Genomic DNA, 24,204 nt, shown 5'->3' with positions numbered 1-24,204 from the left:
AGATCGAGCCCCATGTCGGGCTCCACGCTCAGTGGTGAGCCTGCCTGAGATTCTCTCTCTCCCTTTCCCCCTCCCCTTACACGCACCCTCTCTCTCTCTCAAATAAATAGATAAATCTTAAAAAAAAAAAAAGTACAGATGGATGGAGTCACATAGACATCATCCTCTTTTTGGAAAGAAAAACTGGAATGTAAAACCTAACTTCTTTAACATTATCTCCTCTGAAGTTCGGATAAAATTCCAGAGCCTCAAATCCCCACTGACTACAGAGTCTTATTTCTTGTTATTTTGTGGCTTACTCCCACACATAATATCTAAGTGCTGTAGCAGTTGCCTGGAGAATAGTTTTTCTTTTGCTTGCAAGCTTTAAGATCAGACCACATTCTGGTAGTTAAGTTTTTTCAGTGTGAATTCTAGTACTTGAAGGAGGTGGCAATGTTTCTGTGACGTCGTGGGAGGAATAGTGGACCCAGAGTCAGGCCGAGGGTCTACAGCCCATTCCCATTTCTGCCATCTCAGAATTGCAGCTCTGTCAGAGCCGTGTTTCCTCCTAACAGGAAGAAATAGATCCACCTCATAAGATTTTTATAAGGCTTACATGAGATAATGGTGTGTAAACTAAGTCCAGTGTTTCCCTAATGTGTAAAATGGGGCCCAGAAAGATAAATCCTGCCTTGACGTCTCTCATGTTAGTGGCAGAGATAAGATTGAAACAACGCAAGTTGCTCACTCCCTACACCAGCTTTTCTTCACTGGCCAACAGGGGGATGGATCAGGTCTCAAAAGTCCCTTCCAAGGGCGCCTGGGTCGCTCGGGGGGTTAAGCGTCTGCCTTCGGCTTAGGTCATGATCCCAGGGTCCTGGGATCGAGTCCCACATCGGGCTCCCTGCTCAGTGGGGAGTCTGCGTCTCCCTCTACACCTGCCCCCACTCGCGATCTCTCTCTCTCTCTCATGCTCTCTCTCTCAAATAAATAAAATAAAATAAAATAATTTTTAAAAAAATGTCCCTTCCAGGTGTCTGGCCTTGTCTTCCAGCATTTTAATTATTAAAATGGAAGAAGAAATTTGAAAGAATAGTACACAGAAATTTGAGAGAATAGTACAATAAACATCTGCATACCTCTACCTAGACTTAACTGTTGTTAACATTTGTTTTGTTGGCTTTGTTTCTGCATATACGTATCTGTGTATGTGTGTATACGTATACGTGTATAAATATGTATATTTTTGAACCATTCGAAAGTCAATTATAGGAGTGCCTGGGTGGCTCAGTCCATTAAGCATCTGCCTTCAGCTCAGGTCATGATCTCAGGGTCCTGAGATTGAGCCCCGCTTTGGGTTCCCTGCTCAGCAGGTAGCCTCCTTCTCCCTCTGCCTCTGCCCCTCCCCCTGCTCGTGCTCTCACTCTCTCTCAAATAAATAAAATCTTTAAAAAACAATTTCTAAAAAGTCAATTACATGATATTTCGTCCTAAATACCTCAGCATGCAGCTTTTAAGATGAAAGACAATCTCCTAAAAAACACACCACTATTCTCAGACTTAAGAAAATTACATTGATTCCATAACATCGTCTGGTATCTGCTCCATATTCACATTTCCCCATATGTCTCGAAGAGTCTTTCCTCGTTTTTTGTAAGAACTTGGGTTCATTCTCGGTTTGTGCATTGCGTGTCGTTATCCTGTCACTCTAGTCTCTTCTAATCTAAAGCAGTCCCGTCAGCCCTTCCTTTCTTTCACCACGCCGATTTATGGACGCGTCCCACACAGTTGTCTTCCAGCATGTTTCACATGCTCAGTTTGCCGGGTAGTTTCTTTACAGTGTTGTTGAACTTCTGTTTCTGTCCCACGTAGTTCTCTAAACTGGAAGTTAGGGCTAGAGGTTTAATTAGATGCAGGTTAACCAAGGATGCCCTAATTCTTCATTGCCTGCAGGGGTGTTATGACCCCACAGTGATAGTGATTCCCACTAACTTTGACAGATGTGAATGTTCGAGTGTCAAGCCTCACCCTCTTGGGAGCCATCGTGTCCACTCACGCACCGTTACCTGAAGTCCAGCTGCTTTTACAACAGCCCTGTTCCTCTGGACTCAGCAGTAGCAATTCAGCGACTCCCCACCTCAGCACTCCTGATTGGTGGAAGAAAGCCCCCTCAGGACCCTTTCTGGAAGAAGCATCAGTAAGCTCCCCTAAGGGGTCTTCAGAGCCCTGCTGGCTCATCCGACTCTGCGTTTCCACCGTCGTACTGCCCAGGGAGGATTCCTGTTCGGGTAGCGATGCTGGCTCTGCGGCAGGAAGCCCCTATGAGCCGTCCCCCATGCGGCTGGAGGCCTTACAGGTAGGAGGGTTCCGCTTCTCGTTTCTGAAGTGGACGTAATCATTCTACCTTCAAAGGGCGATGGATTGTGAGGAGGGAGTCCATGAAAATAATGTAAAACTGAGCCACAACCCGTGGTGGTAGTGGGAGTGTGTTTCAGGCATGAGTGCTCTGTTCTTTTGTTTTTGGCGGAGGTCGGGAGAAGACTTGGTTGTAAATGTCAGATGCGTTCCTTTTTGTTGCAAGCCATTTTAGTCACCTCCGTTTTTATGTGGCAGGTGGGTACGCTAGATTATATAGTAATTCTGAAAAAATTGTACAGTTCATCTTTGATTTCTGCAACTTTAAGTAAATGTGTAATTCTCCATAACTTCTCTTTCATTTTCTGTCTGCTTAGAGACAACAAAATAATTGCTCCTTTAGAGGAAGAAAACGATCCTAGATTAACGTACTGGTGGCTTCTGTACTCAGCTGTGATTTAGACATGGGTTTGGTTCTGTGCTCTGCTGCTCATTGTCTGGTTACTATTAAACATGCCCTGTAACCTTAAACTTTGTCAGCCTTAGCTCCCTCCTTCAGCTGAAGTATTTGATTAGTCCCTGCCTCAGAAAATTATTCCCAGGCTTAAATAATATCTCCAGTCTCAACGAAACACATTTCATAAATTACAAAGCACCATGAAATGATATGATCCAGTTAATTGATTTGAGTCATAAAATAAAGATTATGGTTGTTCATTTTGTTCAACATTAGAATCCTGCCCCTTGTGAAGTGTGAGTGGTTTCTGTAATATTAAAGCACTTTGGATATTGCAGCCCTGCGTTGCTTTCAGGTCTTGGGGGTTATTCCTCTGTTCTCTTCGCAGGTGTTGGCTCATTTGGCCAGGGGTTACTTTTCAATGGCTCAGGTGTACTTAATGGAGCTCGGAGAGGTGATTTGCAAGTGCATGGGGGAAGCAGATCCGTCCATTCAGCTTCACGGAGCAAAGGTAACTTTCATGAAAAGCCCCCTGCTTTTTTCTTCTCTTCCTTTATGTTCTTCCCTCTGCCGTGTGTCTGTCCGTTCTGAGGTTTCTTATAGAGGTTTCAGGGAGGGAAAGTCATACATTCCTTTATTTTCAGCTCTAATATAAAAACCCAAAGAATTCATTTGGTGATAAATTAACAATATATTTCTGGTGATTTTGTTCCTGAAAGAATGCCTCTGACAGAGGAGTTGCTGAGAAAGGAGAGAAAATTCGGTTGGAAATTATTTTTCCCCTTGATTTGAGGTCATCTCCAGACAAGTGACATTTTCTACCTCCATAATTCTAATACTGTGCTTTGATAATCTATTTCTTTCACCTCGGCAGCTTCTGGAAGAACTGGGTACAGGCTTAATACAACAGTATAAACCAGACTCTACTGTAGCATCTGATCAGAGAGTGCCAGTCAGCTTGGTAAGTACTTGGCAGTTCACGGCGTTCTCTTTTCTTAGTGCTTCAGTCAGTTTTGAGGCTCGGTGATAAAGTGAAGTAAACAGTATGGCTTCTTCCAGTGTCAAAAACTAGTTTATAATCTGTGATGACATGTCGCAGGAATAGGGTTTATTTGCACTTCAGTTTCTTTGCGATTCATTGTGAGATCGGATTATGTGTAACATACAGCCAGCAATTGAAACACCAGCATTTCTTCCGCATAAAACCGAGTTTGGTTATTCATTCTGCCCAAGAGGCAGACTGGAATGATGGGAAGAGACTAGGATTTGGAATCAGAAGACGTGAGATCAAATCTAGGGAGCACCATTCATGGATGTACGAGCGTAGTTTTCCTCATAAAGAGGTATAATAATTTTAACTCCGGGGCTGTTGGAAGATTGAAATGTAAAGATGCTGGCACATAATAGGTGCTCGAGAGACGTCAGTTCCCTTGACCCCCTCACCACCGCGCCCCCATGGTTACTATTGAAGTCCTGTGATTTCGGTTGTTTCTGCTGTCCCCACACTGTGCCAGTCCTTTGGAGGAGGAACACATGACCCTACCAAAAGTGATGGGTTTTCCTCCTGCCCGCCTCATCCTGCCTATTCTTTTCCCTTTGCAATTTCCATCATCCTTGCAAGGAATTAAGAATACCTAGCCCTAGTCCTTTCCTGAGACTGCCACTAAAGCTGAAATGTCACCATTCATAGGGAGATGAGTTGATTTGCTCAGACAGACCTGAGTTTGCCTCTAGACTTCTCCACCTGCTCGTCAAGTGACTTTTAGGCAAGACTCATCTGTTCACACTTGGGTATTGTCTCATCTGTAAAAGAGGGATACACTTGCTATATTACTTGTCAATTGCTGCATAGTAAATTATCCAAAACACTGAGCAGCTTAAAACAACATATATTCTCTCGCATAGTTTCTGTGGCACCGGAAATGGGAGTAGCTTAGCTCAGGTCTCTCTGAGGTTGCAGTCAGGATGCCAGCAGGGGCTGCAGTTAACTGAACTTGACAGGGGTTCGAGGATCTTTTTCCAACATGACTTACTCACATACCTAGCAAGTCAGCGCTGGCTTTTGGCAGTGGGCCTCCCTTACCTCCTCCCCGTGAGGACCTCTCCAGAGGGCTGAATGAGTGTCCTCTTGATATAACGGCTGGCTTCTCCCACAGCAAGAGAATCAAGAGAGAGCAAGAAGAAACTGTGGTGTTTTTATGACCTCGTTTTGGAAATTTCACGTTGGCATTTCCACAGCCCCCTACTGGATACATAGGTCAGCCCTAGCCAGTGTGGGGGCGGAGGGCCACCACCTTAACATAGGAGGCAAGAATCACTGTGGGCCATCTTGGAGGCTGGCAAGCATACCTGTCCAAAGTCTCTTGGTTTGGGGTGAGAAAGGCCCAGAGTGTGTTTCTGGGAGCTGGGATTTAGGGGAGGACAGAACTGGGCTGTGGGATACATGGTAGAACTCAGGACTAAGTCCAGGGGGCAGAAAGTAGAGGTACCGGGCCACAGACAGATTTGCAAAGGCACGTGAAATCTCCGGGGTTTTTAGAAAGCATGGGAAGGAAACCGTTCAAGGTCCTCTTCGGATGCTGACCTCGAGAGCTTTACAGCGAGCTCATTCTTCATAGTGCTCACAACAGCCCCCGCGCAGTTTGAGAGTCTCCACTGTGCTCTGGGTACTATGTGAGGAACTTCACACACAGCTTTGCGTTTTGCTCTCACCCGGACTCTGCCAAGTAGACGGCTTTGCCCTGTTCTACTGAAGAGGGACCGACGCTTAGACAGGCTCGGTGACTTACCCGAGGTTGCAGAGACGGGATGCAGCCGCTGCAGGACCCAGCTCTGCCTCCGATCCTGCGCTCTTTGGACTCTGGCACCCGGCCTCCAGGCCCTGCGGGACCCTGACGCCCCCTAGCAAGTTATACCATCTCTTCACACCCCAGTTTCCTTGCGTGAAGGTGGAGATAATGACACATGCTTCGTTTAGTTGTGCTGAGGGCTGCAGTGGGTAGATCTGCGTGAGGCACCGAGAGCAGCATCAGGGATGCGCTCTGGAAAACTTGTGCTGGCGGCTGCTGCTGTTACTGCCATGGTCTTCCCCCTCTTCCTCCCCATTGTCTTCTCTGTCCTCCTGACTATAGCAGGCTGTTTCCTGGTTAGTAAAGTGGAAGGATGCAGTCATTGTTTTCTGAAGCCCCTTCCATTGCTGTGGAAGGACTAGTGGAGGCATTAGAAAAAGCCGCTGCTTTATAGAAGGACGTTTCCTTACTACAGCCCCCTGTGGTAGCGTTCGGGTCGAGTTGGTTCCACTGTTGGCTCTTGGGCTGTGGCTTTAACTCTGCCCCTGTTCCAGGTGGTGATGTTCTGGACTATGATGCTGAACGGCCCTCTGCCCAGAGCCCTGCAGAATTCCGAGCACCCGACTCTGCAGGCGAGCGCCTGTGATGCCCTGTCTTCCATCCTGCCCGAGGCCTTCAGCAGCCTGCCGGTAACCCAAGGACTGTTTCCTCAGCCCTGAGGGTGCCCCCCGAATATCAGAACTTCAGTTGGATTCAGATTCTTTTTCATTTTGAGCCCATATTCAACATGCTTTCTGAGAAAAGGGGGTTGGTCTACTTGAGTGTGGGGCGAGGGCGGTGGCAAAACTTAAAGACGTACCGTCTCGGGAGAGCCTTTTCTCCCTGTGCTTAGAGGGCAGGTGGCGGACGTGGGGAGAGAGGCTTGGAATCAGAGACATTTTAGAAAACTTTCAAGCCAAAAGTTAGGAAGACCTAGTTGTAAGTCCCAGCTCTTCCACTCTCCATCTCTCTGATGATCTGAACTTCTGTAAAATTGAGTTTTATCATCTATAAAATGGGCACAACGTGAGGAATAACATGAAGGTCTGACCGTACTTGGCTGGCGCCCACGGCACAGGGTACTCAGGCGGCTCCCCTTCTTTAGTCCCCAGTGGCATTTGTGTCTGCTCTTAGCTTTCATGAAGGAGGAGACCCAGTTCACAGAGTGTTAAAGGTGAAAGGTCATGACACTCCCCTAATGCCTGGGTCCGAAGTGATCCTCCGTTCTTTGCCAAGGTAGCTTCGATCTCTCAGTTGTGTTCAGCTCCCGAATATGAACTCCGACACCAACATCTGTGTCACCTGTCGAGGACAGTAGCTCATAGTTCTTTCATTCTCACTTTTCCTTTGCTAACCTTTCTCACTGCAGAGTGACAGGCAGATTCTGTGCATCACCATGCTGCTTGGGCTGAACGACAGCAGGAACCGACTAGTGAAAGCGGCGACCTCGCGGGCCCTTGGAGTCTATGTGCTTTTCCCTTGTCTCAGACAGGTCAGACTGATGGGCCTTCTGTGTCTGTGATGGGCCAGCGCGATAGTGGTTTGGGTGGGTATAGAGCTGGACGGTAAAGGACATTACCTTGCTTTTAATCTGGTTTCTTTAATTGCTACTAAAATATGGTAATGCCTGTACTGCCCAGGACCCTTGGTGTCCAGGTAATGTTTAAATTAATGAATAATTGGGGAAAAAAAAAAAGAAATGGGACATTACCATGTGATAGTAATAATTTAGAAAGCTGATAAAGTTTTTACTAAGAAGGAAATAAATTTTTCTTTCACTCTTACCTGTGACATTTATCTCCCTGAGAAGTGTGTAATGAATAGGGTGTATTACAGACCTGCATTTCATTGTCACCATCATTTCCCAAGGTGGACATCAGTCTAAGCACTGAATTCATGGGTAACTGTCATGGACCAGGTGATAAGATGTTCGACAAGAGCAAAATCCTTAGGCTCCCTGGGTGTGCCTGGCACATACCAAAGTCATGAAAGACCCTCCTCTGGGCTTTTAGCGAGTGTCCGCATTCTAATACAGCAGAACAGCAAAACTGAGTACATAAATGTTGATTTTTCAAATAGGAATTTGTGGTAAAGACAAGTTTTTCTCTGAAAATAAATTTCAGAATTCCAAGGCAGCCATGTGAGCTCGTAAAGTAATTACAGTGTTTTATTTTATCTTATAGGATGTCATATTTGTTGCAGACACAGCAAATGCAATATTGATGTCACTTCAAGACAAATCTCTGAATGTCCGGGCCAAAGCAGCCTGGTCCCTGGGCAACCTGACAGACACTCTGATTGTCAACATGTAGGTGACTCAGCTCGTCTCCCCTGGGTGACTTCTGACGCTGAGGTCCCAGGGGGATATCTTTGATCTCTACTCTAAAGAAACTAACAGTAATTCTCCCATAGAGTGTAGTCAGTCTTCCTGCTTTGTTCTGTTTTATATTCCTTCAAGTAGTAAGGTTAGTAAGTTCTGGGGCACCTGAGTGGCTCAGTCAGTTAAGCATCTGGCTCTTGATTTCAGCTCAGGTCATGATCTCAGGGTCGTGGGATCAAGCCCCATGTCGGACTCCATGCTGGGTGCAGAGGCTGCTTAGGATTTTCTCTCTCCCTTTTCCCCCACCCAAAAAGGATCAGCAAGTTGTTTTTTATACATGTGTGTGTGTGTGTGTGTGTATTTCTGTATATTTAATACCGTATGCTGATATAAGTAATATATCCACATTATAGAAAATGTGGAAAATATAAAAGTAGAAATTGAAAACCATACTGATGGTTGCACTACTTTTTAAATGTCAAATTTATAATTTTTTAAAGTTTATTCACAGGTTAACAAAATTGCAAACAATACAAAAGAGATATTCAGTATAAAGCCTTGTTCCTACCTTGCTCCCTGCTCTAGAGGCAACTGTTGTTCCTCATACACTAGCGTCCTGCTTTTCATTGCTTAGCTCTCCGTATAACGTGTGTAAGCATTCTTCCGACTTTTATAAATGTGAATTACTATTACACAGTCATCACCGTGCAGTGATTATTTAACTGCTCCCCTATTATCGAACATTTGCAGTGTTTTAGGCTTTGATATGCAGGTGAACATTTTTGTGCATGAAATCTTCATTTTGAGACGCACCTTTTGGTCACATTCCTAGATGTGGACCTACTGGGTCAAAAGGTATAAACTGTAAGTTCTTGGTATAATCTGAACAGATTTGTCGAGCTGTTTTCCCAAATTTTTTATAGTTACACTAAGTGAATGTCTGTGTGGATATGTATATTTCACTGGGTTTTACCATTCAACATGTTTTGCCTGCCGCGGATGGAACAGGGAGACACCAGACCCAAGTTTCCAGGAAGAGTTCTCTGGTCTCCTGCTCCTGAAGATGTTGCGATCAGCTATAGAAGCATCCAGGGATAAAGACAAGGTAGACTCACAGCGCTAGTACTTCTCAGTTAGATACTTAGTGTGTTGTGTCCCACCGAATTTATCCCTGTTCAGAGGAGATGGAGAGAGTACTCAGGGTATGATGTGGCCTGCTCCACCTTGCACAGTGTCTTTCCTGCCTCCTGTGTCCTGAAAAATATCATGCTGTTTGTAATACTACTACATAACCTGTCCAAGTTTGCCTTAATTTTAAGCTGCTTTTGTTTTGTGTTTTTACAAAAATTCTTTAAGTACAAGTGACCAGTCAGAAGGATGAGCAGCCCTTGGCTTTGAATATCCCGTTAGACTAATCAAGGTGAAAGCATAGAAGTGGGTTTTAGGGTCAGCAGACATGGTTCAAATCCTGGCTTGCCCTTTAGTAGCTGGGTGACGTTTGGTGTATTATTTAACTTCTCTGAAGGTCAGTTTCCTCCTCTTGAACATGGAAGTCATGACCTCTACCTCAGTGGCCTCGGAGATGCTTGTGTTGAAGCACCTAGCATAGCACCTGACCCATACTGTGTGCTTAATTTGGCACAGTGATTCTGAAAACCTAGGAAACCCTGCCTTGGACTAATTTGTTCAGAATTTCTGGGATTAGGGCCTGGGAATTTGTTTCTGAAAAAGAAAGCTCCTCAGTTTCTAGTATGCTGCAAAGGTTGAGACTCTCTAATGGAAAAGTACTGGACTGGAATTTTGAAACTTCACCTCTCCTCCTCACCATGCTGGAAGCCAGCTTTGCCCTGTTGCCCCTGGGCCTTCCACAGCATCTCTGCAAAACGAGGCAGACAGACCTCTCTGAAGTCTAACCTAAAGAAATCAGTGAGGCGCTGTGGAGGACTTCATCTTTCTGATGGCACAGCTGTTCACCACACAAGACCTTTACAGAGATTCAAGAAGCTACACCTTTATAGGGTGCTTGTCTCGTTGGCTGTTTTGCTTTAAGATATCTAAGACTTCTGGGTGTTTTAAAGCTGAAATTATACTTTCTGTAACATCTCTTTGGCAAAGCAGATTTCTAATGCTTTTTTTTTTTTTTTTTTTTTTTTTTTTTTACATTTTTTTCCAGGTAAAAAGCAATGCAGTCCGGGCCCTTGGAAATTTGCTTCATTTTTTGCAGCCCTCTCATATAGAAAAGCCCAGCTTTGCTGAAATCATTGAGGAGTCCATCCAGGCCCTAATTTCCACTGTTCTGCTTGAGGCTGCCATGAAAGTCCGATGGAATGCCTGTTATGCAATGGGGAATGTATTTAAAAATCCTGCTCTTCCATTAGGTAAGAAGGTCTCCCTCTTCTCTCTGGTGGAGGGCCCTAGGACAACACACACCAGCCAACATTGTTATTAAAGATGTTCCTCACATTGGTACTTATCACAGTATTAGAAAAAAATGGAAACATTCTAAACACCCAGGCTTAGGGGAATGGTTGAGATAAATCATATTCAAAGGGATCTTTTTTTTTTAAGATTTTATTTGTTTATTTGAGATAGAAAGAAAGCACGAGCAAGGGGGAAGGGCAGAGGGAGAGAGAGAAGCAGACTTCCCGCTGAGCAGGGAGCCCAACACAAGACCGGATCTCAGGACCCTGAAATCATGACATGAGCCAAAGGCAGATGCTTAACTGACTGAGCTACCCAGGTACCCCTCAAAGGGATCTTTTAGAATTATGTTTACAAAAAGTTTTTGATAATCTGGGGAAGTACTTCTGATGTTAAGCAAATTAAAACAGGATATGAAATTGTTTCTACAGCATGATCTCAATAAATGCATAGAAAAAGGACTGAAAGGAAATTAACTTAATTATTAGCAGTGGTTGCCTCTGGAGGGATGATGAGTAGGATTTTTTTCTGCTTTCACTTTCTAAATTTTCTACAAGAGCATATGTAAAAATGAAGGAGAAAAAGTGACGAAGAAAGGGTAGAAATCGGAACTCCCATGCGAGCCCTTGGTACTGAAGTGGGCTGCTGCGTAGAAGGAGGGCATCTAGGTAGTGACCTGCCATGTACCGTGACAGAGCATCGGTGGCTCATAGCGGCCTAGGCATGTGGGTCATGGCTTCCAAATCCCATTTGCTTTCCTTTGCAGCATTTGCCTTATACGTTTGTCTCTGTGACAAGGTTTGAAACAAGGTGTGTTCCTGGAGAGGTAAATCCATTCTGGACCAGCAGAGCATGCATCAGGTTAGGGAAATCTGGCTCTGCTCCCCTTCATTGCCAAGAGCTCCCAGCCAGGGGGCACCTGACTGGCACAGTCAGAAGAGCATATGACTCTTGATCTCAGGGTTGTGAGTTCGAGCTCCACGTTGGGTGTAGAGATTACTTAAATAAATAAATGAACTTAATAAAAAAAAAACGACTCCCAATGGAGAGCTAATGGAGAAGTAGGTTCTCGGCTTTTCCATGGAGGAAATAGCCTAAAGTGACCTGTGGAGTTGGAGCTCGTTAAGGTGGATGTCTGCTTGCCTGTCTTCAAAGGCAACGAAGAAGTTGGGAGGGGCTAGGAGAGTTAGGGAAGCCAAGCTCTATTCTGCTGCCCATCTTGAGGAATAAGAACCACCCCCAAATGGAGTGGGGAGTGGGGAGTGGGGAGTGGTAGCTCTGATGAGGAAAAAAGCAGGCTGATTTCCTGAAGAGAAGACAGAAATCTGGGCAATATCTTCTCAAAATAAGACAAGTTGCACCTTTGGTTAATCGGAGTACTCTGTTCCCCATTCACTGCCTAGATAGTATTTTCTCTTTGCAATAAAATGCATGACTTGGCTACATCCCAGAGCAGCGTCTGGATGCTAATCTAGGTGATCAGATATTCTTTTGTCATCATGAACAAGGCTGGGCATACAGTTGTGCAGTATGCGCACTGCTCAGAAGCATCTGACAGAGAGAACAAGTGGGGCTACAATTCAGTCCGTGCTCCTCCCACCAAGCCCTCAGGACAGCCTCTTCCCAGAGAAGAAGCCTCTTTCACAGTTGCCACAGTCGCCATTTAGAGTAGCAGAGACCGCGAGCGTGCGGCAGGGTTGTTTAGGGAAATGGGAAGTTTGGGAGTCAGTACTCGGCCCCTTCCCCAGAATCCCACAGTCAGCACTGGTCACCCTAATCCTATAGGGTTAGTGTGAAATTAAGTGAAAACACAGTGATTAGCTTGAGCACTAGTGTGTGTGCTTCCTCTGCTCCTCTCCCTCTCCCCCGTTTATTCCTAAGCCTTCGTTGTTTCAAGGCCAGTGGATTCTTTCTAGGAACAGCCCCGTGGACCTCCCAGGCCTACAACGCCCTGACGTCAGTTGTGACCTCATGCAAGAACTTCAAAGTGCGCATCAGATCTGCCACTGCCCTTTCCATCCCGAGCAAGAGAGAGCACTATGGGTCTGTTGACCAGTACGTTCAGATCTGGAACGCATTGGTCACTGCCTTACAGAAGAGCGAAGACACCACAGACTTTCTGGAATTCAAGTACTGTGCCAGCCTACGGACCCAGATCTGCCAGGCACTGATTCACCTCTTGAGCTTGGCCAGCGCCTCAGACCTTCCCTGCATCCGAGAAACCCTTGAACTGAAGGGGGACATGGTGCAGTCCTTTATCCTTCAGTTTCTAAAATCAGGAGCAGAGGGAGAGGACCCTGGAGCTCCCCACAGCTCGCATGAAAGAGAGCAGCTGGTCAGAAGGGCCCTGGAGCACGTAAGCAGCATCCAGGCACTGCCCGGCGACACAGCCAAGAGGGCCGTCATGGGCTTTTTAGAAGATATCCTCACCATTTATTTTGACTCGTCTGGATCGCAAGTAGCGCTCCCAGAATTAACAAGTCGGTGAATAGTCCACCATTCTTCCAAGTGTCAAGTGGTAATAGACCCAAACTTGAGTATCAGAAATGCAGGATTTAATTTTAGGGGCAGAAACAACCCGTTCACTTTTATTTAGAATAGGTTAGCATCTATCTAAATTTTCCTCGAGGGGCTCAACTACCTTAGAAAGTGGTTCCACCGCATTGGCCGTGGTCCAGATTGTTGGAGCCTCTGACCTGTGCAGCTGGAGAGGAGACAGGGTTGAGTGCGGGCCGAGCAGACCAGGCGGTCGTGAACGGCGTGCGTATTGCCTCAGAAGGTAGAAACAAAAAACAAAAGAATTTAGGGATTAGAATGTTGTGTATTATGTCTCTGGGAATTGTTTTCTTTATAATAAACTAATGAAAAAGAGCGTGCCCGCAATCTCCTCTGTTTTCAGATCAAGCTGCCCTTAGAGAAAGCTGCTCGCAGAGCTGGTGTTCAGTCAGTTTGCACTGGTGTAGCTGCTTCAGTTGCTAAAATACTGCAGTTGCTTACAGGTTGGTAAATAGCTACTGCACCGAGCTCCCCGGTACCAACCCTGGACCTTTCCACGCCTCCCCACAAGCCGCTAACGGAAGCGCTGACCCCCGGCACGCAGAGGCTGCCGGTGCAGGCCCGTGTCTGTCACCCTGGCCATAACACCTACTTCTGTCTCCATTCCCCGACGTCCTGTGGGAGAGTGTGGTCCCCTAGATTCAATTGATGGTGCTTTCACCCTTTGAATTCGTGCCTTAAAAGAATTATTTAATTTAATTTAGATGGTTAGAAAGAAAGGTTTGAAATTACATTTTGATCGTGTCTAAGCACTTATAAGAGTTACTTCTCACTGAAGAATTATTTACATTTAAATTTTGCATTCATCTCTTAGCGTCCAACAGTTTGTGAGAATTGACTTCAGGTAGGAATTTCAATACATAAAAGAACAAATTAAAATGGTTCTGTACTTGTATTTGTTCTGGGATAAATAAGAACCAAGATACATAGAACGGGTTTTGGCGGTACATTATTTAACTATTGTTATTTAGCTTAAAATAGCTATTTTAGGGCATACATGTGTGCTCGGCGTTTCTCCTTTGCCCCTAAGTTGCTCTTTTCCCTCCGCCGTGTTGCTGGTCGCTCAGGAAGTGCTACCCAAGCAGTTTGGGGAACCGAGTAGTAACTGAAGGCCCGCCTTTCCATTGGTAGAATACCAACCGGCTTCCAAGAAAGAGACCACAGGTACAGTGAAACACCCCTGTAGAACATTCTTCAAATTTGCTTTTCTTTGGGGATGATTCTGGACACGAATTGTTACAGAGGCCTGGGGCCTGAGTTGAACCTGTGCTGATGTGATGACAAATCTCGGAACCTGCTTCTCTTGGAGTGAGTTCTTAGTAGCAGCTCGTTCACTGCTCACGCCCATAAAAGCGGAAATGTGGCATAGATAGCCGCTATTTGGGGGGCTCTCACTGGTGAGTTTCTTGATAAAATATTTGTGAAAAGACGTTGAATGGTTTGATGATTTGCTCTTTATCTTGAATAAAATCTCATTTTAAAAAACCCCACAACATATCATTTCGTAAAGGTTTCCAGGTCTCCAGATGTTAGTGTGTCTGTATGCAGGGAAAGACCAGGGGTCAGCTGCTAGGAATTTGAGGTATCCGGGGTACAGCTCCTGTCTGGATGGGCTGCTGACTCTCTTCTCACCGTGGCACTGCGGGGGTACCCCAGGGGCCAGAGCTCCCTCAGACCCCCGGGCCGGGGCCTCAGGAAAGCTGCCGTTGTGAAGGGAAGCCACGCAGATGATGAAGAGTTAGAACTGAGTCTGATGTAGAAACGGTAGGAAGTCCAGCTCCAATTCCGAATCCTCATTCAGAATGCCAAGTTCTGAACTGTCTTTTGATATTTAAAAGAAAAAAATTGGAGAAGGGGTCATCCAGGTACAGATGGCTAGAGCCTTTGTTTTTAACAAACTGACCGCGTTTGGACGCCTCACTTAACCTTTGAACCTTTTCTGTGACCACTAAAAGAAACTCACAAATTTCTGCCCACTTTCAGAACTTGAGGAAGGCTCACATTGTAACCTCTTCTTTGGTATCAGTTAATGGGAAAGCAGGCATCCTCGATGATTACAGGGCAGCAGAGACCTCCCATGGGGGACCAGGGCAAGGGCTTCCTTGATGTTAACATTTGTGCATGAATGCAGACCCTGAGCAGGACCTCGCCGTCTTTCCAACATAAGAGCTCTGAATTCTAGCTACTCTGGTTCATTTGGCCTTCACTTCATTAATACAGTACAGTGGTCAAGAGCCTGGGCTTAGATCCTGGCTCTGCTGCTTTCTGTCTGTGAACCTCTTATGCCTTAGTTTTCTCATCTGTAGAATGGGGATAATAGTGCCTGCCTCATAAGGATGTTATAATGATTAAATGAGTTAATACATGGAAAGTTCTTCGAATAGCTTCTGGTACTCCATAAACGTCAGATATTTATTTTCCTTGAATTTTCAGAGCGCTAGACAGAAAAACTGTCAACACACCACGACCTTTCGTGATGACAAATAGCTGGATTCTCCTGACTGCTCCTTCAGGTGAGGTGTTCCCTGGGCTGCCTCGGGAAGCTGAATCCAGCCCTGTGGGAGAGGCAGTCTCCCAGGACCTTGGTAGCCTGCCAGATGCAGCCCTGCGTCTTGCCCCTACAGGTCCCCACGGACCAGGGAAAGGACCAGATGTGTGGGAGGCCATGGACCTAACAGGGCAGCTGTAACCCCTTCCCTAGTTCTGCCTCATGACCTATTCCTGAGGGCCAGTGAGAAATTACAGATCCAGTTTCCACAGGCTTTGGAATTACACCTGGGTTTTAAAGGACAACACTGCAACTTAGTAACCACATCCATGGGCAAGTTACTTGACCTCTCCTGTGTAAACTGGGGATACCGGTACCTTGGAGTTTCAGGGGTAGGTCATGTGATCCGTGTGAAGCATCTGGCTTGGAGCTGGCACGAGCAGGCGCTCAAAGTAAGAAATGGTGCCCTCCTTACACTTTTCTTTGCTGGCTTTCGTGGGCTTGAATGTCTGTCTCCTCATTAGAGAGAGAGAGAGATCATTGGAGTGGATCTTGGGGAAGGAGCATCTGTCTGCTTTTAGCACAAAGCTTGAGTCTTCAGGTTGAAATGAAAGGGACCCTCAGCTCCGGTGGACAAGGGCATTGTATTTGGCTTGGGGCCAAAGTCTCAGATACTCAGCATTCATTTGCCTTTCCTGTCCCGGACACCCAAGGGCTACAGCACAGCCACTGGCGGCAGCAGCTCATGGCACAAATGCGGCTGGGGGGGTGGGGGCGGGGTAGTACAACCCCTCTGCAGGTAGAATTCAAAGCAGCAGCAGCTTGGATCACTTGCAGAAGCCTTTCCTTGTGAATTACTGCTCTGCAGTCAGTTCCGTGACCCACTAGGATTTGCTGTGGGAATGGAGGCAGTTTTGGAATGAGCAGTTCTATTGACAAAATGTTACCATGTTGAATAAAACCCAAATGGTCATTTTTATGGATGCTGAAAGAGCATTTGATAAAGTTCAGTGTCCTTTTCTGATCAAAATTCTTTTTAAAAATTTAAAGATACCTCGTTAACATCATAAAATATACCTATCGGTGTCTTTCCTTAAAAAGTCAGAATCGAGATAAGCAAGCCAATCATCACGATTATTACCTAACCCTATACAAGATTTAAAGGCCAAGGAGGCGGTTAAGCCAGCAATAGAATTTTCCAAGAAATTTTTTCAAAGAGATTTTCTGAATTGTCATTATTTGTAGATCACCAGTCTGAGAGACTGAATTCACAAATCACTGTTTGCTGAGAGTCAAGAAAATCAACTCAGAAAATAATAGAACTAATGAAAGTTCTTAAATTCTTAAGGTAGCTCTTTACAAATATGCCCAAACCATTGGCTCTTCTGTACATCAGCAATACGGATGTGACATTTTTATGTCAAAAAAGATTCCATTCACAATAGTAACAAGAAAAAATACTTAGGAATAAATTTAAACAAAGCCAATGCAAAGATTTTGTAAAAAAAAAAAAAATTCTTTTTTTCAATGGTCACAAAAGAAGACGTTAAAAAGAGGAGGTATACCATGTTCTAGATGGAAGGACTCAATATTATACAAAGATCATTTCTCTTCAAATCTATAAATTTAAATTTCCATCAAATCAAAATAAGATTTTTTTTAAATGACAAAATGATTCTAAATTTCATCTAGAAAAGGGAATGTAAAAATTCAAACCAAGGAATCAGGCTTTTAGCCATCACTCTGTGGAAGAAAAGAGAATTTCTCCCTAAATTAATGTGCCCCATGGAAGCACTTTTCCAGCCTTTGTAAATCCATACCCCTGTCTGTTAAATACAAATCCATCTTTCCTTCCAGTCCTACCCCGTCCTGGTCCTGTCTCTTCCCCCGGATGCAGCTGTCATGAAGGGAAGGAGTAAATAGGAATACAAGGGAGGGACGGGAGAACTCAGAGCACCACCAAACTGGCACTAAGTTTGCCACTTCCCCCCTCTGGTCTCTCCTAGTCTGGGACTCCCAAGCAGGCAGAGATCTGGACCTGCAGACCAGATGCAGACGGAAAGACAGAAGGTCTCTATCTCCTGCTTTAGGAAAGGCAAAGAGGGCCCTGTAGGTCAGAGAGTGGGGGGAATCCTGTTTGTTGTTGCTTCTCTCCTCCCCCACACCAGCCCCTTGGGAAGCCCACTGGGACAGGGGGTCTTGAAGCCAGGCCGGTGCCTAAAACTACAGGAAGGGAACTCTTTTCTCCATCCAGAGGAAGTGTGGTCCCAGCAGCAAGCCAGTGATGACCATTGCTTTCTTTCTCCCTCTGGGTTTTCTTATTTGACCTCTTAATGTGATAATATTTTGTTAATGGAAGACCGACATCAAAGGGAAATTTGAAACTTTGGTAATGAAAGAAGAGCAACAGAAATGGGAACTATTTGGGTAAATATAATTGATTATTTTCCCCATCTTGAGCTCATTATAACATGTATGACCAGTGGAAGTGAAACTTACATAACATTGTCTGATGGGGGTTTAGCGAATGCAGATGTCGTACATATGAAAATTATAAGAGGTAGGGTATAGGGGTCTGTATGGTAGGAAGATTCTGTACTTCACTTGAAGTGATAAACTATTAATACTAAACAGACTACGAAAAAAAAAAAACAAAACAACTCACTAGGTAATAGGTATCTTAAAATGGAATACAAAAAATATTCAACTAATCCAGAAGACAAGGAAGAGAAAACAGGCATGAAAAACATAGGGAACAAATAGAAAACAAATAATAAAACAGTAGCCCTATAAACATGTCAACAATTAAATCCAAAAGACCTAAATTATGCTAGTTAAAAGAGATTGTCAGGATGTAAAAAAACAAAACAAAACAAAACACAAAGCCCCTTAAGACCTAACTATTCGCTATGTATAAGAAACCCATTTTAAGTAGATAGTGTAGGTTAAAAATAAGAGGACAAAAAAAAAATACACCATGCAGATATTAATCGAAGGAAAGCTGGGGTAGCTATATTAATATCAGACTAAATTGGCCTCAGAGCAAGGACATTTACGAGCAGTAAAGAAGGACACTGTAGAATGACAAGGTCAACACACAAAGAGGACATGGTAATCCTAAATGGCTATATACCCAACTAACAACAAATAGTCAAACTGTGAAGCAAAACCTGGTAGAATTGCAAAGAGAGATGGCGAATCCCCATACGATTATAGTTGGAGACTTCAACACTTACTCCTTCCTCATAACCAATAATAGGATAAATAGACCATATTCTGGATCATGAAACGAATCTCGACAAATTGCGAGGAATTAAAATCACACACAGTATGATCTCTGACCACAAAGGAATTAAACCAGAAATCAATAACTGGGAAATAAAAATCTCTGAATACTTGGAAATGAATATACTTCTAAGTAATCCCTGGGTCAAAGGGGAAGTCTCAGAGGGTATTAGGAAATTAGAAAATAGTCTGAACTGAACAAAAATTAAAATACAACATGTCAAAATGTATAGATGCAACTAAAGCAGGGGCTTTGATGGAAATTTGTAGCATGAGAAATTAGGAAGAAAGGTCTCAAATGAATAATCTCAATTTCAGGCTTAAGCTCTAGAAAAATAAACCTAAAGCAAGCAGAAGAAAGAAAAGTATGCTGAGTGAAGGGAGCCACTCTCAATATATTACATACTGTGTGATGCCACTTACATGGCGTCATGGAAAAGGTGAAACCATAGTTAGGAAAAAGAAATCCGTGTTGGCTAAGGATTGGGATGGAGGAAGCATTCAATGGCAGGGAAGCATGGCCGAGTGTTTTGGGAGTTGATGGAACTGTTTGGAATCCTTACTGTGGTGGTGGTTACATAAATCTATATGGAAACTCACAGAACATATACTCCCTCAAAAGTCTATAATAATTTTTAAAAATCTCTGTCTCTTTCGATGTCTTTCTCAGTGTACAGACTGTGTCTGTTTACCGTTAGGTACCCATAGCCGACAGGATGCCAGGATTAGAGTTAAATATAGTAGCACTAAATATATTGTTTAAATGGATAAAAGCCATTCACTCAGAAACAACTCACTGTGCTCAAAAAGATGGGTCCAACATGCCTAATTGTAATGATAATAGCTAACATTTATTGGCTGCTTTTAATTTCAAGCACAGAAAAGATTCTAGACGGGTTACCCTACTGTATTTATAGCTTAGACCATCCTATTATATACAAGAATCCATTCTGTAGCTATTTTTATTACTTAAAAATTTCAATTCTGTTTGGTTCTTTGATTTACTTGGCAAACGTTCTTTAAAGTACAAGCAGCAGCACCCCTTTACAGGTAAGTGATGGCAATGTGGCAGAGTGGCCAGCAGATGGAGACAGAGAACAGAGAACGCACAAAGTCATCAGCCTCAAGGCTTGTTTCTCAGGCATACGTAGCACCTGGATTTCAGATAGCTCTCCGTAGAACACTGATTCGAAAACCTGGCTGAACTGGAATCACCTGCAGAACTTTAAAACCTACAGAATCTGACTTTAGCGGTCTGGGGTGCCGTCTTGCCATTAGCAGGTTTAAAATCTGCACAAGTGATTCTAATTACAGCGAAGCTTGAGAACCATGCTTAAGCACGAGCAACCAGAGCGGGTCTCCAGCTGGCGAGTTTCAGAATCACTTGGAGAACTTGTGAAAACCAGAGACTCGGGCTGTTGTAGTCTTCACTCCTTTGAGAAGCAGTGCGTACTGAAATGGTGACCTATTAAACTTAAGAGAGTTAAATATATAATCAGGACAGAATCTGATATCATCTCATACTAGATTCTAATACATCAGTAACTTCAGGCATCAAATGTTTAAGAAAATCTTACAGGAGATAAATTTTAATTGAAAAAAACGCTAACCATGGACTTCATTCTGCCCCTGGGTCAGCTGGGACCATCTTGTGGGACAGAGGAAGAGGTCTCCTCTCCAGAGAAGCACAAGTTCCTGTCAGGTTCCAGGAGCATGAACAGTCCTAGCTGGTCATTTCGTGGCGGGGCATTAGGAAAATGTTGAGCTCCTTGGGCGACTGCATTTCCAGCCTTCACGAGGTACGCTCCCCAGATTTGTTTTCACTTTCTTTCACCAACGTGTTTGAATTATTTTAATATTAGAGCCAGCATAGACTAATTTTCTAAGTAACATTTATCTCTTTTCTGTATTATAAAAGCAATGAGTCTTCACTGTAGAATTTTTGCAAAAAACCCCAGTACGTATGTGTAAGTAAAAATGACTTGTGATGATTGCTCTTATCATTTTGTTTTGTTTCATGTCAGATTTTGGTGATATGTGTGAGTATGAGTATGTGCCGTCCACGTTAAATCAGTCTACAAAACTGTGATCATAACCTATGTCGTTTTGGGTAGTCTGTTGTTTTACTTAATAACCGCTCATGAGCATTAAATGTTTTCCTAAAACATGGTTTTAAAGACTCCATAGCAGTGCACAGTATAGTAATACGCCCTATTTTAACCAGTTCTCTCTTGCTGGACATTGTTTTCCAATTGTTTGTTGATTTACATTCAACTCTTTAACAGACGTTAGAATTTTATTTGGATATGTGATATGAGGCAGACATGTAACTTGATATCTTTCCAATCATCCCTGTACTGCTGCTTTAATAATCAGACCATCCTTCCCCTGGGTTTGACGTGCCTTCTTGCTCAGATCCTACCTGCTTATATCCCCGCAGGGCTGTGGTAGGCTTCCCAGTCTCTTCCCCGCTCTGCCCTTCTCCCCTGCTGCTGGTCAGTGTGCTGACAGCCAAGATGGCGAGTGGGGCGGCGCTCACTTTGGGAGTGAGACTGATGCTAGAACGGGGACAACCTGCAGGGTTCTGCCTTTCCAGGAGGCTGCCTGGATACAGGATCTCATTAGCTTCTATCACTCTCTGCCCACATGGCCATCAGTCCCCTCTGACCACGAGTCCCTAAGCCCAGGCCCTTAGGGACTATGACGACAGCCTCCAAAGGGGGCGCTTCCACCACTAGCAGGTCTGTAGGTCTTCTCATCTTTCTCTCTGGCCGCTGGGCTCATCCTCCACTCGGCTGCTCACGGAGCCCTTCCCATGGCTTGGCTGCCTTCCAGCCCCTCCCCACCCCAACCCCCGCCTGGGCTCCAGCCGTGCGGGCTCCAGGCATGTGCAGGCCTTTGGTCGGTCCCCATGCTCCCTCCAGCCCTTCAGACTCTGCCTGCTAAAGCTCCCATATGGGCTTCAGGTCCCAGCAGACACACCATTTCCTCCGGGCCGCCTTCCCTGAGCACCAGGGACATGGGATGTTTGCCGTGCTCAGCACTGACGGTTGTTACAGGAGGGATCGGAAGATCAAGCCCCTAGCCGAGCACTAACAAGACATAAACGAACGCTAGCTGTTGCCACGGTGCTTATTGTGATGCTTACCCTGTCACTCGCCACACTGTAGTGCAATTGCCCTTTTGCTTGGCCATCTTCCTCCCAGACTGCGAGCAGCTTGAGAATTAGCATCACGTCTTAGCCACCTTTTTATCTCCCCCACCAAGCCCTGGGCCAGGCACAGAGCAAGTGCCTGTGTGAACCAAGTATGAACTATCCCTATTTCACAGATGAGCAAACTGAGTCCCACAGAGGGAAAAATGACCTGCCTCAAATGACGCTGCCAGTAAGGGGCAGAGGGGGAACTGAAGTCAGTTGGAGACTTGGAGACTCCTTCGTCCAGTGCTGTGTCCCTCTCCACAGTTGTTACCCTGAGGCCAGATAGAGAAGAAACGAAAATACAAAGAGGAGTGATTTTCCAGCTTGTTATTTTTTGCTGTGTTTGACTCTGGTCTCCCCAGCTATTTTCCTGACAATTCAGGCCCTCATGGAAAGACCTTCATACAGCCTTGCTGTCGGAAGGGTGGGCTGTGCCATGAGAGCTGACAGCAGCCCTTCTGGTTCAGCCAGTCCACCCTCCTCACCTCTTCACCTCCAGGCAAACGAAGACCCTGAGAGGGAAGTCAGTCACCCACAGTCACACAGCAGAGCTGGACTCCCTTTACAGTGCTCTTCTTGTTCACAGGAAGTGAGGTGGCGTCAGCAGGGCTGAGCAGCAGGAAGGAGCTTGGTTATTTAGGGGCAAAGCCTCCATGGAAGCCTCCAGCACTAGCAGGGAGCCCTGCAGCAGGCCCTCCCAAGATGGCACAGGCCATGCCAGGGGGAGGGAGAGGACGGCTCAGCAGGCAGAGGGCTCACAGTCAGGGCCCCAGCCGGGGGGCCAGTTAGAGTCCCTGCTCTGCTGACTGTTGACGGGCCGTGCTCTTCATAGCGTCAAGAGGAGGACAGTTACCCTCCCCAGCCCGAAGACTTATGGCTAAAGAAGCCATGGGGGACATTCCACTCCACTCGGGCCCTTTGAAAGTGGATTTATATGATTTATGTCTATGCCCGTGGCCTTTAGCTGCAGAAGGACAGTCACTCTCAGTCCCCCCTTCTCTGCCAACACCTGCTAGTACCAGGGCCGCAGCTAGGGAATGAAGCACGTTAGGCATAGGTGGGGAAACGTGGGTGGCCGTGGTCACAGCGTGGACACTCACGTGACACTCACTGGTCCAGGGAGGCATGGTAGGCAGGGCCCGCTGGCTGCCCCAGGATTATTGCTAGGACTCAGAAGACGATGGTCAGACAACAGATAGGATTGCCTACCTGGCTCCTGCCCCTCCGGGGACCAGTAGGCATTCTCTCCCTCACTCATCGCCCTTCTCCACCCAGCCAACAAGCCCACCTACTATGTGTCAGGCAGCTGCAGCTTGAGGATACAGAGATGGATAACATACTCGCCCTGGGCTGGAGGAGCTCAGGGACAGGCCAGGAACACAATGTTACAGTCAGTGTGGAGGAGGGGTCCCAGCCAGCCCCCCAGGGAGAGCAGAGAGCAGCCGGAGGAGAGGGACTGGTGTGTCCAAAGGCATGGGGTTATGTCAAGGGGCCCCATGAGTCAGGGAGGGTAGGAGGCAGGAAAGGGAGGCAGACAGATGGAGGTCACACACACTTGTGTGCATCCTGGGGAGTTGGGATTTTGTCGAGGGCCACAGGGAGCCATAAGGGGCTTTCAAGAAGAGTGTGGGTGACACCGTCAGGTTTGCACTAAGGTGGCAGCATGAAGCATGCGTTAGACAGAGGTGCTGTGCCTGTGCTCACACTTGGCTGTGCTTGTAACCACCTGGGAGCTATAGAGAGGCTGATACCTGGGTTCCCCCGCCCACCCCCCTGCCCAGAGAGGCTGCTGTAATGGGTCTGGGGTGTGGCCTGGGCATTGGGATGTTGAAAGTCCTTCTCCCTGTGAGTCCGATGTACAGCTGAGGGTGACCCACTGGACAGACATCCCGGGTGGGAGGCACTGTGGCGTCCAGGTGAGAAGCAGTCGGGTAGTTTCTGAAGATACAAGAGGGAGAACCACAGCCCATGGTGGTTGGTTGGGTGTGGCTTCTCACAGAAAAGGGAGAGGCTGGCAGTTCTTCAAAAGGTTGAACATTGACTTACCGTATGTCCCAGCAACTTAGGTCTATACCCAAGAGAAATGAAAACATACATTCACACTAAAACTTGATCCAAATGTCTGTCGGCTGATGAATGGATAAATAAGATGAAATTCACTCAGTGGAGTGTTGTTCAGTAAAAACAAAAATGAGGTACTAATACCTACCACAACATGCAGGAACCTTGAAAACATTATGCTAACTGAAAAAAATCACAAAAGACCACATATTGTCTGATTCCATTTATAGGACACGTCCGGAATAGGCACGT

General features: G+C 45.6%; 2 protein-coding genes across 8 annotated transcripts in view; both read left to right on the top strand.

The window, feature by feature from the left end:
* The window catches only part of HEATR6 (HEAT repeat containing 6), a 32,152-nt gene extending 18,920 nt beyond the window's left edge, over positions 1 to 13,232 (top strand). For all 4 annotated transcript variants that reach the window (XM_026517575.4, XM_044390709.2, XM_057317690.1 and 1 more), the window contains 9 exons: positions 1,983 to 2,338; positions 3,183 to 3,305; positions 3,669 to 3,755; positions 6,138 to 6,272; positions 6,992 to 7,114; positions 7,806 to 7,930; positions 8,951 to 9,047; positions 10,116 to 10,320; positions 12,280 to 13,232. In XM_026517575.4, the coding sequence (XP_026373360.1) occupies positions 1,983 to 2,338; positions 3,183 to 3,305; positions 3,669 to 3,755; positions 6,138 to 6,272; positions 6,992 to 7,114; positions 7,806 to 7,930; positions 8,951 to 9,047; positions 10,116 to 10,320; positions 12,280 to 12,851 (1,823 nt within the window). In that variant the 3' untranslated portion in view covers positions 12,852 to 13,232. The remainder of the gene's footprint in view (positions 1 to 1,982; positions 2,339 to 3,182; positions 3,306 to 3,668; positions 3,756 to 6,137; positions 6,273 to 6,991; positions 7,115 to 7,805; positions 7,931 to 8,950; positions 9,048 to 10,115; positions 10,321 to 12,279) is intronic.
* An 87-nt stretch (positions 13,233 to 13,319) lies between these two features.
* HNF1B (HNF1 homeobox B) overlaps positions 13,320 to 24,204 on the top strand; it is a 138,563-nt gene continuing 127,678 nt past the window's right edge. For all 4 annotated transcript variants that reach the window (XM_026517573.4, XM_026517572.4, XM_026517571.4 and 1 more), the window contains exons 1-3: positions 13,320 to 14,083; positions 15,353 to 15,432; positions 20,331 to 20,491. The gene's annotated coding sequence lies outside the window, so the exon portion shown is untranslated. The remainder of the gene's footprint in view (positions 14,084 to 15,352; positions 15,433 to 20,330; positions 20,492 to 24,204) is intronic.

Source organism: Ursus arctos, unplaced genomic scaffold (assembly GCF_023065955.2).
Source record: "Ursus arctos isolate Adak ecotype North America unplaced genomic scaffold, UrsArc2.0 scaffold_24, whole genome shotgun sequence".
Classification (NCBI taxonomy): Eukaryota; Metazoa; Chordata; class Mammalia; order Carnivora; family Ursidae; genus Ursus; species Ursus arctos.
The sequence above is the reverse complement of the archived record's forward strand: the minus strand, read 5'-3'. Positions and strand labels throughout refer to the sequence as shown.